Source organism: Pocillopora damicornis, chromosome 7, assembly GCF_964200805.1.
Source record: "Pocillopora damicornis chromosome 7, jaPocDami1.2, whole genome shotgun sequence".
Taxonomy (NCBI): Eukaryota; Metazoa; Cnidaria; class Anthozoa; order Scleractinia; family Pocilloporidae; genus Pocillopora; species Pocillopora damicornis.
In genome coordinates this window covers 24,162,631-24,174,720 of record NC_142676.1, presented here as the reverse complement: position 1 = coordinate 24,174,720, position 12,090 = coordinate 24,162,631, and the positions used below count along the sequence as shown (strand labels likewise).

Sequence of the window (12,090 nt, the reverse complement as noted above, 5' to 3'; positions counted from 1 at the left end):
CAGATGTTTAACGTAGCACCTATTTTTTCGCAAAAAGCCCCCAGACACTTGCAGACGGTTCTGAAAATCCACAAAATTGTCACATAAATGTGTGATGCGTAATCATGACGCATCGAACAAAAAACGTTTCCTATTTCTATCTCTTTCTTATATTTTCTTTTAAGACAAGAAAAAGCCACCTTCAATTTGACGGCAGCAGTGCCTTGAGGCAAGAAATTCATTCACAAGGATCTGATCCTGGAGATCTAGGGACATATGGAAATTTCATAGTTGACAAGTTCTCCTCCTTGCAAGACAATTGGAACAGTGAGGGTTTTAATATGGTCAGCGATAGATCAGATATGAGCAAAGTTAGAATTGGTATATTGGGAAACAATGAGAATAACTTAGTAACTTGCGATTCAAGAATTGGGTCTGGCTCGGGTAGGAAGCACAACAATGATGTATCTTGCGGTAACAATGGTATCAAAACCATGGGTTACATCTTAGTGCAATGACGAAAACTTGTTTCAAGGAAAACACAGTTCACTGTATGATATTTGTTTCCAATTGTATATATTATAATATAAATATTTATTGGCAAAAAATATCTGTTCACTGTTCAATGATGTAAGCGGCGATTTTCTACAATGCAGAGAATAAGACTGAAAACTTCGACTGCTGTAAAATTGTACCAGTTTTAAGCTTTTCTTCGTGTTCTTCCCATTCGAATTCTTACCCACTAATGAAAAAAGTGTAAAAGTAGCAATGATGATGATAATAATAGTAATGATAAAAATTTTAATAGCAATAAAAATCATTCACGGTTAATGGAGGAAAAAAGACTTTTTCTCTCTTTTTCGGCGAAGATTGCAGATACTTTAAAATAGTGAACCGTTAGAAAAAATATTAGAAAAACTGCTACTCATGAAAGATTTAAAAATGCACAAATCAATAATTAATCAGAATAGGTTTGACTTTTAGCATTTGACACAGAGCCAAGTTGTGCTCAGCTTAAATGAAAAACAGACTTTATGAATATATAAAAAACAGACCCAATAATGTATGCCTCGTTTTGTTTAAGCGTTTTTTGAACAATATGTGTAAATTACTTTCTGTCAATGTATAATTGTCAGCTTCATGTGCGTAATAAATAATATAATATATAAAATTATGTTTTCAAGAAATCTTAACCAATCAGAAAAGAGATTTTGCCATAATTTTAATAAGAGCTGCACATAGTGTAACGTTGAAGAAAAAATAAAGCTGTTTAAATCATAGACACGACTGCAGATATCTACTATAACATCCTCCGTTGTAAAAAAGGGTGTTAAAACGTGCGAAGGAAATGTTTCCAAATCCACACTTGTTATATGATGATGTCAATGTCACATCGAACAGTGGGTGTTTTTTACGCTTCTCTCCTACTTTTCATTTCTCTGAAGAAGGTCGAAAGCTTTCAACTTGATGGCAACAGAGGTTTGAGGCGAGAGATTCAGACACATGGTGCTGAAAGTCGAGTGTCATACGGAAACTTTGCGGTTGACAAATTCCATCGTCTTCAAGTATCAGTTGGTTCATCCAGATTTGTGAGCGACTTCAAAGAGTGTGCTCTGAGCTGTGTCAACAATCCGCCATGTTCATCATTTAACGTCGCCTCTTCTGCTCGATCAGACGGAAAATTGCGTTGTGAGTTGTTAAACAAAGATAAATACTCGGCAAGTCCAGGCCAGCTGGTTAGTTCGCAGGAATATCATCATTACGAAATCAAGGTACGTAAAGAAGAACATTGATATAATCCATTTGTATATCAGACGCGGTGGTGCACCAGATGAGAGCTCTGTAAAATAGAGGTCTTTACTTCCATAACAATCCTTTTAAAGTGGTTTTTAGATCTCCCTTTAGAGATCATGGACGGATCTAAAAATATTTAGCAGTTTGTGGTGCATTTAAATCACATGGACAATGCTTAGGGGTTCTTTCCTTATCCCCACCAGAGCAGTTTATGGCCTAAAAAGAGAAAGCATACGTGTAACCTCATTTGTTAGAGAGAAAAGTACTATACTAGGCTCTCGTTCCTTAAACTTGCATTCGTGCGAATAATCGCTGATGGCCGTGCCCCTTCATTTCTGCTCGTATTCATTGACTGACATAAGCCGCTCTGGAGCAGAAAATAATGATTAATTCGAATTACTGCAGCATTTTATCTCGTCTACAGACACCATGCTCAAGCTTTCCTTGTCAAAACAATGGAACTTGCGTTCCAGATTATTCTGAAGACCAATTCCATTGTGATTGTCATCCTGGAGACTTTGGGAATCTTTGTCAAACAAGTAAGAAAGCAGTGTAAACATTTCTACTTTTCACTTCTTTATTTGTAAATGGGGTAGAAAACATCTAGAGCTGTTTTATTGTTTGAGTTATGTATCCAGTCATGTGGATGGTGGAGTGATCTGATTAAGACAGGCGCATTTAAGAGATTAACTTTTAACTACGTCCCCTTGTTCAAGCCTGTAGGCTTGGTCATTAGTTTGTATTTCTACAAAATTTTTTTAATCTTTTATTTTTATCGTTTAGTACTTATGTCTTTTTTCCCTTTCAGCGCTAACGTCATGCAAAGAAGCGTACAATTTGAACAGGTGAGTTGTGCCGACGTCTGGTGTCTGGCTTATAGGTACCTTGGTCTGAAAAAAAGACAGAACCAATTCAAACCAGTAAAACCATACTAAGTAGCTAAATATGGTAAGCAAAGAATGTTTACTTGGAACGAAAATCTGAATACTCCATTGAGGACGAGAATCATTTGTCCTGGGATCAGGAATTTTTCAAGAATCAGAGGATGTCTTCCTACAGAAGACATTTTTCTGACACATGCATAAAACTCAGCATCACCAAACCAAAGAAAATAAACTTCTCCATAGCTCCTTGAACCTTTTCAACTAAACAGGGAAAAGGAGGGTTTGAAAACACGATTGTTTTTTCCAAAATTATCCCCACCCGTGCACGCACCAGCATTACTCTCCACAATGAGATCGTAGTTGGTAAAAGGGAAAGGAATATTTCAGAGTCTAAAACTGAGTCTTTGAAAGCAATAAAACATAAATTTCTCAAATTGTATGATTATCATAGGTCAAATACCATTAGCCAGCTGATGAAGCTTAAAATTGATGGACGGCCCGCATCAGTTTATTGTCACATGGGAAATTTTGGATGCGGAGACGGTGGATGGACAACGGTCATGAAAATCGATGGCGATAAGGTGTAGGATCATTCATCATTTGATTGTGTATTTTTATCGTCCGAAAGAGCAAGAAAATCTTGAAAAAGACTGTTGCCAGTGGATGAAAAGCTTTATTCTTTCTTTAGTTTCTTAATCTTTCTCAGTAGAGTGTGAAAATGTACAAAAACTAGGGAACATAATAGTCAGACACAGAGAAGTGATGCCTTCAGAAGCTTGTAAAAATCCATATAATGCCTACTACAAACGACATTAAATAATTTACTCTCATATCTGTTTCTTTGGTAGAATACCTTCAGATATAGCTCGGGATACTGGAGTGATCGAAATGAATACAAACCAAGAGGAGGGGAGACTGGGTTTGATTCACAAGAAACAAAGCTACGCACTTATTGGAGCACACCTTTCAGAAAGATATGCCTCGGTATGAAGATCAACCAGCAAACCCATTTCATTGTCCTTAACCAGCAAGCAGACTCGTTGTACTCTCTAATCGCCGACGGACAGCTTCGCACCACCACGTTAGGTCGTAACACGTGGGCGTCGCTGATCGGTTCAGGAGTCTCCTTACAAAACTTATGTCAAAGAGAAGGCTTTAATGTGGTCAGCGATCTTGCTTATCATAGAAAAGCTAGAATCGGTATACTTGGTAACAATGAAGACCGCTGTGATACATGTGATACTAGTATTGGGTTTGGTACAGCTGGACAAATAGACGGTGTTTTTTTGTGGGAACAACGACAGAAAGGCTATGGGATATATCCTGGTTCAGTGATATTTAACTCTTTGACAACTTTAGCCTTTAACTTCCTTCACATATTTAGTGAAACTAAAAATGTATTATTATTTTCGTTTGACTGCATTATTATCACTTTGCTAGTACTTACAGTATTCTTAAGCCGTAATGAGGCATTTGCATGAATACAGGTCCTATTCCTCAAAACGGACCAAACGCGAACGCCTGCAGTTGATTTTGGGTAGACTGTCTCCAGGAAACAAAACCTACATAACCATCGGATTTCGCATTATCACAATAACTGAAACCGAAAATATGACTAAAAATATAGCAAAATAACTAGCTTCTCAATTAATTATTATGATGGATTGGTTTCATCCATCAAATTAGAGTAACTTCCAGCCGCAAGTAACTTTCGTGATTTCCCTAATGACCCATGTCAAGAAGGTAGTTGTCCACGTAAATCTTCACCAGTAATTTTTCTTCAGTTGAGTCAAAGAATGATTAATAAATCTGTTCTAAATAAGTACTTCCAATGGAGCACTGATTGGTTTCAAATTGCAGATTAATTTTTTGCACAAAGCTCTCTCTGATTGCAATTACGGGAACAGGTGTTCCATACAGCTGGAGGCGAATATTTTTTCCTCCAAAATTCAAGATGTAAATTGTTTAAATTTTGTTAATGTTTTATAAAAATCTGCTAAACTGTTCGGTAATGAACCATAAGCGCTATGTTACTGCGAACAATGGGCGCTTTCTATTTCTCTCTCTTCTTCATATTTTTCCTCTCGAGTATCAAAGGCAAGCTTCAATTTGACGGCAGCAGTGGTCTGAAGCGAGTGACGAATGTAAACGGATCTACAACTAAAATATCATTCGGCAACTTTTTCGTTGAGAAGTTTCATTGTCTTCAAGTATCAGTTGCCTCATCGATTTTTGTTAGCAACTACAGAGAGTGTACTCTGAACTGTGTCAACAGTCCACCATGTTTGTCGTTCAACACCGGCTCGGCTGTTACTTTAGATGGAAAACTACGATGTGAGTTGTTAAACGAGGATAAATACTCTGCAAATCCAGGCCAGCTGGTCAGATCACAAGAATTTCATCATTACAGCATCAAGGTATTCCAAAGGGAATTTTAAATTCCAAACACTTGCTTCCTTCAATCAAAATAGTTGTTTATTTTTTCAACCTTCTTCTAGTCTCCTTTAGTTTAATTTTTATGTTACCCACCAAGTTGACCTAAGGGGTATAAAAAAACACCTTTATCTTTGTTAATTTTCTTTTTTGTTGTGGAACATAAACAGAACAAAAATTTGACTTAATGATTACGTAATCAGGAAATGCAGGAATATATAATTGCAGAGTGATCGAAGTTTTATTTTGTCCATAGACACCATGTTCAAGCTTTCCGTGTCAAAACAGTGGAACTTGCGTTCCCGATTACAGTCAGAACGACTTTTACTGTGATTGTGTTCCTGGATACAAAGGAAAATTATGTCACACGGCCGGTACGTGAACTGTGCATCTTCAAAGTATGAATATCTAATTTTGAAAATTGTTAAAAAAATCTATGAAGTTTCAAGGGGAATTTCTCTTATTGAAGCGGAGTTACATGTGATTTATGGCGCTGAGTGATTTGTTTGAAAGCTGGAGTTGAATTGTACATGATTCTCTTCTATATCTAATATAGAGTGAAAATTTTCTTTAGCTAGCGCCTTTGTTAAGCGTAAACTAACCGAAAAATTAAGGAACTTTGTCACCTGAAGACTTTTTCTAGCCGACATTAATGAAATTGAACTGAAATTCGAATTATGTCGACTGAAGATAAAAAAGATAAAATTTGCATTTTAAGAACGTGTGTTCCAGTAATTAACTGCTATCGAAAATCTGCCCGAAAAGGTGGTTACTGATTAGGAATTAAGGTCGCCGATCTGACGATTTTTCACGCTCTTCAATTTTGAAATTTAACAACTGACAACTAGTATTGTGCAATTTGTTAATTATGCATTATGCAGACTTTTGAAAGGGTTCCGTGGGTGATCGCTTCATTAAGTTCTCACGTTAATTAGGACTTCTCGATGGCCTGAAGAAGGCTCCAAGTTTATTACATTCTTACAACGAGACTATGTAAGCAATCTACAACCCCGCCAATAGTTCTTCGAGGATATTTTGCGATGCTTTTATTTTTCCTTTCAGTTTTTTCTTCATGCAAAGACGTGTACGATGTTTACGGGTGAGTAAAACTGGTATTTTCCCGAGTTAGGAACTCTGAGTGAGCACTCTCCTTCGTGGTCGCAAGCTTTCTCGCCAATTTTTTTTTCCTTTTTGGCGGATTTTTCAAAAACTCCTTGATCCACCCTAAGATAAATCTGCAATAATTAATGCAAAATAAACTCTGCAATAATTTACAAAGTTCAATCAAATGAAAAAGTCTACGTTCGAATCAAATTACAATTTGTATTCAAAGTGTTTTGATTCGCTTGAAATATTCATTTATTTAAAACCTCATTTGAAGTTCCTTCTATACGACTTAACCAATTGAAAAAATTTGGCAATGTTCAGCTCAGGTCCTTTCACGTTAATTTTTTCTCCTGCTAAAGAATTCAAAGTCTCAAAAGTTAGTTCCCAGCAGAGATTTCCGTCATCTTGAAACGCAACAATATGTTCTCGAAAAAAGAAACACAAAACGGAAATTTGCGACACAAAACTCCCACAAAATTTGCATGATACACAATATGTGTATGCTTTTCCACCAAGAAGAAGGGGAAAACCTGTACCGAAAAAATAAGGAGGCAAATAATGTATGAAGCCTAAAAATAAACTTTATTATCATGTCTTACGTTTCTTGATTCTAAAGATCAAATGCAACCAGTAATCAGTACACTCTAATTATCAACGGGAAGCCCACTACGGTTTACTGTCTCATCAATGATCCAAACAGTTGTGGAGGTGGCGGTTGGACGACAGTCATGAAGATTATAGGCGCCACGGTACAGTAAAACTGATTATGTCAATCTGAATATCTAACAGTTATTGGATTCGATTTGCACACGATAGCGAGAGTTATCAAGGCCGAAGCTGGTGTCATCTGCCGAAGCAGAAGGTTCACACTATCAGGAGACCTCTTGATTTTTATTTTTTCGTTCAAAGTACCAAACCTGTTCGTTGTGGTTGATGTCAATCGATTTATCATTCTCTACTAGAATAACAAAACTAATACGTTAAATCATGTGAAACAACGGTTTAATATCCATCAAATCCTAGGCTTTAAACTGGAGAACAAAGCTGTAAAAATTTATACCACTTTTGAATGTCTCTTTTTGATTTCTTTTCATCTCGTAGAACACCTTTTCTTTCTACTCGGCCTTCTGGACCGATAAAAGTGAATACAACCCGCGTGGGGGTGAGAGTGGATTAGACTCTATTGAAACCAAGTTACAGACTTATTGGGCAACACCTTTCAGCAAGATTTGTCTTGGTATGCAGATCAACGGATATAACAGATTTCTGGTCATCGATAGACAGGCTGACTCTTTGTACTCACTCATCGCTGACGGAGAATTCCGCCCCACCTCTGTAGGTCGTGCATCGTGGATAACTATCACTGGTAACTTGGCCCACTTGCAACCCTACTGTGGCAAGGAAGGCTTCAATGTACTCAACGGTAATGGTGATTTCAGAAGGGCTAGAATTGGTATCCTTGGAAACGACGAAGACCAATGCGAAAGTTGTGAAACCGTTGTTGGGTTCGGTTTGCAAGGGAGTGGTGGTGACCTTATTTCGTGCGGCGGAAGCGGCAACCTAAAAGGCGTGTGTTACATCTTTGTGCAGTGAAGTGGAATGGTTGGAAAAAATTTGATGCAGTTTGGCTAATCTCTCAGATTAAAAACTGTTAGAATTCGTAAAATTTTATACTTATACATCATGGTGAAGTGCAAATGTGGTATAGTACTGTCGTTAGTCTTGCCATTTTGATGTCACTTAGTTGCAGATAGAGGCGATCCGCCCTCATACTGTGGGTTGTTTTTGTAGTTATTGCGAAAGCGTTGGTAGTCATGCAACGCAGCGAAGTACATTGATGATTAAGTACTGTGGTATGTCTCGCGACGTTGTCACTTCTTAAGTTGGCAGGCCTTCCCTTAGTAGGTAGTCGGTGATCCTCCTCTTTACATGATACTAAAACAGAAACCTTTCAAAACATCTCCTTGGAGTCAGTTGAAAGTTTTCCTTTTCTCTCAAACTACAGTACATTGCAAAATAAAAGTGGCCACTTTAACATCGGGTAACATTGCAATGGGGGAGAGGGGGAGATAGAATGAATGAAAGCCTGCTAAGACATTTGCCACTCATTGAAGTAAGATCCTTCTTTGTGATTGGTTAGTCGTTAACAGTTGTGTCTGACCCATTTTTTTTCCTCCCTGATCTGGGATGTATTCTCTGAAAGGTTCGCTTTTTTACCGCTTAAATGTAGCTTGTGTTTTATTCTTGGTCGTGACATTTCTTCTCCGTGGGTATTTGACATTTTATGACTAGCGCCAAGTTATAAATTAACGTATCCTTGAGGATCTTCAATTAACTTTTTAAACCACAGGCTGGGACAAGAGACCGATTGAAAATCAATCGCACATACAACGGCCTCATAAACTTTCGACTTTTATTTGGACTTACATTCTTTTTCTGTGGTATATGAAATATATAAAAAATTCACAATGCAAGGAGTAAGTGTTTGAGAAATTGACATTGTCTGCTAAGGTATCTCGTGGCCTTTGTAGAAATTCGAATAATTCCCTCACGAGATATATTGCATCAAACACTAAATGAGTCGATATGAACTGGACACGCTTAAAACACTATTTCGTACTGTATATACACGTATCCTAAAAATCTGAACAGACATGTATACAGCATCTAAATATGAACTGCCCCTGAACACAGCAGTGGCTTGAAATATATTTATCTTCTTGCCTGAGTATAATACAGTAGTTGATGGCGTTTTTGTTGTTTTTGTTGGTTCTAACGGTTTAATTAATAACACACCCTTTATACTTTATTCGGTGCATTGTTACTGCATGTGTAATTTAGCTGCCTTTGTAGCATTTTACAGGATCCCAGAGTACAGCCACATTTATTAGAGGTGTTTGACTCAAACATTTTGAAATCTTCATCCTAAACACCAAGAATTTGTCCTTTGCAAATTCTCATCAGCCCTTCAATCTATAGATGCTTTTTTTTTTGTTATCTAATTTTTAGTTTGGCTTGTTTCTTCTTTTTCTTTTCCTGAATAAAACAAACCATTCTGTAATTTTTCTCGAAATTCAAAGTTAACTTTCATAATAACGAAGGTTAGCACCTCAAAGCGTCTTATTTTGATTACATGCATGCAGAAATTTCAGCATGGCCATTGGCTGCCGAACAAGTCAATTTATCCCAAACAGTGCAGAAAGTTGAAATTGAGATTAAAAAAGTTGAATATTGAGATTTAATTGACTAACGGAAAAGTCACGAAAGCAAAATAATTCGTGACAGAGAGTTTAAAAGCTCGAAGCAACTTTCCACGGAAAAGCTCGAAATAAGCTCGACCAATATTGCAAGTATGTTATGAACAAGTAATCACATGATTTACCTCAAGCAATATGGGATAAGTCAGCGCAAGAAAATTTTCCGAATCCACAGACCATGATAAATTCACTCGTGTTGACTAGACACAAATTGCACTCAAAATCACGTGGTCTACTATACAAATATATGATACGAACCTTGAAAGAACGATAAACTTAATTCCTGAAATAATTTCAATAAATCATAGAGTTCCCTTGGGTTGTATGTTGTATGAACTTTTACAACCCAATTAAAAACAATAAAATCGGTGGAAATTGTACAAAAACGTTCACAGTGAAAGCGGCAACAGTTTTGATTGAAAGTTAGTAAGGGTCCGCTCCGGTGGGGTTTAATACTTATTAATTTTGTTTCTCATTAGGCCAACACGAAGGGAGACTCTGTTCTAGTTGTTAATGTACTAAAGACATCGAGATAAGGAACACAACAAGACCGTTCAATAAGCTCAGCGTGATACAAACAGGTGATCTGTGATGTGAAGCACTTAGTAGGTCCAGACTAAGCCCTCAAACTTATTTTGCACAGAAACGTGATGGTGTTTTGAAATGTTTCAACCATAAAGTAGTCCATCATGTATATGAAATTTCAAGGACCTTTTCCTGTTTTCCTGTTAATGTTGTATTCGTTTGCTCTCAAGTCAGAGAAAAGCCAACTTTATATTATCGACAGAGCTGGTTTACAGAGACGAGTTCATGTGCAGGGAAGCAGGTTATCGTACGGAAACTTTGTAGTTGACAAGTTCCATTGCCTTCAAGTATCAGTTGGTTCGAATTTATCACGCTTATCGTGAGCAACTACAAAGAGGGTGCTTTCAAATGTGTGGAAAATTCGCCATGTTCTTCATTCAAAGTCGCCTCATCTCCACGTGCAGACGGGAAATCTCGATGTGAGTTGTTAACCCAAAAACATCAGTTAAAAAACGCAAAAATTGTCCACATTCAGTTTTTAATACAAATCTCAACAAATATTTACAGGAATAACACCTACATTATCTCATTTTAAAGTGTATAAAATGGGCTTCTCAGGAAAAAAAATTTCATCATTAAAACCCTGGACTTTCCTTAAAAATAGAATTTAAATTTCGAAGGATTTGTTTGCTGACGTCGTGAGCGTGCTCAATAGGAATATGAAGCACACTCGCGCAATTGAATTTGATTAGACAAATTTACTAGCTATGTTATAATCCAAACTGCAGGAGAAAAATAATATGATTGCGTGGTAATAATATACATGAAAAAATACATGATAGCTTATCATAATTATGCAGAAGCAGAGCGCGCGCATAAAGTACAAAAATAATTTATTCAAACCTGTGCATTCGGTCAAAACAACTGCGTACGATCAAAACAGTAATATACAATGATATTTTCACATCTTTAAGGTGCAAAAAAGTTCAAAGTGCGGCTAAACAGTTCAAGGAATTGTTCAGTCTGTGCGCGAATAACTTTCGATGGAATGGAATCGCCATTTGCGAGATTTACCAAGTTTGTTTTTAATTTCGGCGTAGAATCGCTCGAGCAAAGTGTTGAGCTGGATCGGCTCGTAATTTTCATTTCTTTGGTAATTCCCTTCTCTAAACACCACAACCAAACAAGCAGTGCTTTTTACAGTGTTTTCGTTGTTAGAGCTGTTTTTCAGCTGCTGTATTGTTGTTGCGGTGGCGAAAGGAAACCTACTTAATTAACAAGCCGGCCATTGTTTCGCTCGCAAATTTTCATTGTAGCCAAATGTTGCGACATCCAAGGCTCGCATTTGGTTGGCTATCTGTGAGTTTCTTTGATTATTGACCAATCAGAATGTGTGGTTTCTTACTTTCTTTACACTGAATTAACCCTCTTCTACATTGAATTACTTGAAAACTGCATTTATCTTAACTAATCAGAAATGAGTAATTTTTTCATGTATATTATTAAAAAGGGTATAGCTATAATTTTATTTTTCCTTTTCTGTTGTATGTATGTTTCTTTTCTTTTTTTTGTCCCAAACAAAGGAAACTATTCTGTAATTTTCCCAACTTCTGGGCGAATTTTCACATTTTACATCAAAATGCAATTTGGGCAACCTATGTAGAAATAAATTTTGCTGATTTTTCCTAAACTGCACTCGAAATAATATGATAGCCCACACTTGACTTTGATACTTGCCTTGAAATAACGATAAGCTTTATTTCCGATATTACCTCGATAGCTGATTCATCGAGTCGCTTTTGACGTATAAAACCTAAAACAAAATGACAAAAACAAACAAACAAGCAAAACCAAAGAATTGAATTTGTGCCAATTGCACAGGGTTTGTTTTGGTACTGCTGCTAATTGGCTCAAAGCATAGTGATTAGGCCGCTCAGGATACTCAGCATGAGAGGGACAGATGATCTGTGTTGTGAATTAGTTGGTCGTTACTAAGTTCTGTAAATATTATACACACAAACATGGTAATACTTCGAACCATTGGAATGGCAAAACGCTCTGCTACGTATATGAAATGGCAAGGACGTTTTCCTGTTTTTCTTTTTGTATTG

At 36.9% G+C, this 12,090-nt stretch overlaps 3 protein-coding genes across 3 annotated transcripts in view; all 3 read left to right on the top strand.

Moving 5' to 3' along the window:
- Positions 1–1,247: 1,247 nt before the first annotated feature.
- On the top strand, positions 1,248–4,479 carry LOC113672889 (uncharacterized). The gene is made up of 5 exons (XM_027189235.2): positions 1,248–1,751; positions 2,198–2,312; positions 2,582–2,618; positions 3,109–3,238; positions 3,506–4,479. Exons 1-5 carry the CDS (start codon positions 1,353–1,355, stop codon positions 4,136–4,138), a joined length of 1,314 nt encoding a protein of 437 aa, XP_027045036.2. The 5' UTR covers positions 1,248–1,352; the 3' UTR covers positions 4,139–4,479.
- Positions 4,480–4,572: 93 nt separating this feature from the next.
- On the top strand, positions 4,573–8,156 carry LOC113672877 (uncharacterized). The gene is made up of 5 exons (XM_027189222.2): positions 4,573–5,074; positions 5,347–5,464; positions 6,153–6,189; positions 6,814–6,946; positions 7,299–8,156. Exons 1-5 carry the CDS (start codon positions 4,685–4,687, stop codon positions 7,788–7,790), a joined length of 1,170 nt encoding a protein of 389 aa, XP_027045023.2. The 5' UTR covers positions 4,573–4,684; the 3' UTR covers positions 7,791–8,156.
- Positions 8,157–10,143: 1,987 nt separating this feature from the next.
- Positions 10,144–12,090, top strand: part of LOC113672875 (uncharacterized) — a 7,599-nt gene continuing 5,652 nt past the window's right edge. Inside the window, exon 1 of the mRNA XM_089213714.1 lies at positions 10,144–10,326. Coding sequence (XP_089069840.1) covers positions 10,144–10,326 — 183 coding nt within the window. The remainder of the gene's footprint in view (positions 10,327–12,090) is intronic.

Excerpts from the sequence above, each read along its gene's own strand:
- LOC113672877 (XM_027189222.2), top strand. The coding sequence starts at position 4,685 with ATGTTACTGCGAACAATGGGCGCTTTCTATTTCTCTCTCTTCTTCATA. Across the intron at positions 5,075-5,346 it reads TTCATCATTACAGCATCAAG|ACACCATGTTCAAGCTTTCC; the intron begins GTATTCCAAAGG and ends TTTTGTCCATAG. Across the intron at positions 6,190-6,813 it reads GACGTGTACGATGTTTACGG|ATCAAATGCAACCAGTAATC; the intron begins GTGAGTAAAACT and ends TTGATTCTAAAG.
- LOC113672889 (XM_027189235.2), top strand. The coding sequence starts at position 1,353 with ATGATGATGTCAATGTCACATCGAACAGTGGGTGTTTTTTACGCTTCT. Across the intron at positions 2,619-3,108 it reads GAAGCGTACAATTTGAACAG|GTCAAATACCATTAGCCAGC; the intron begins GTGAGTTGTGCC and ends TGATTATCATAG. Across the intron at positions 3,239-3,505 it reads TGAAAATCGATGGCGATAAG|AATACCTTCAGATATAGCTC; the intron begins GTGTAGGATCAT and ends TTTCTTTGGTAG.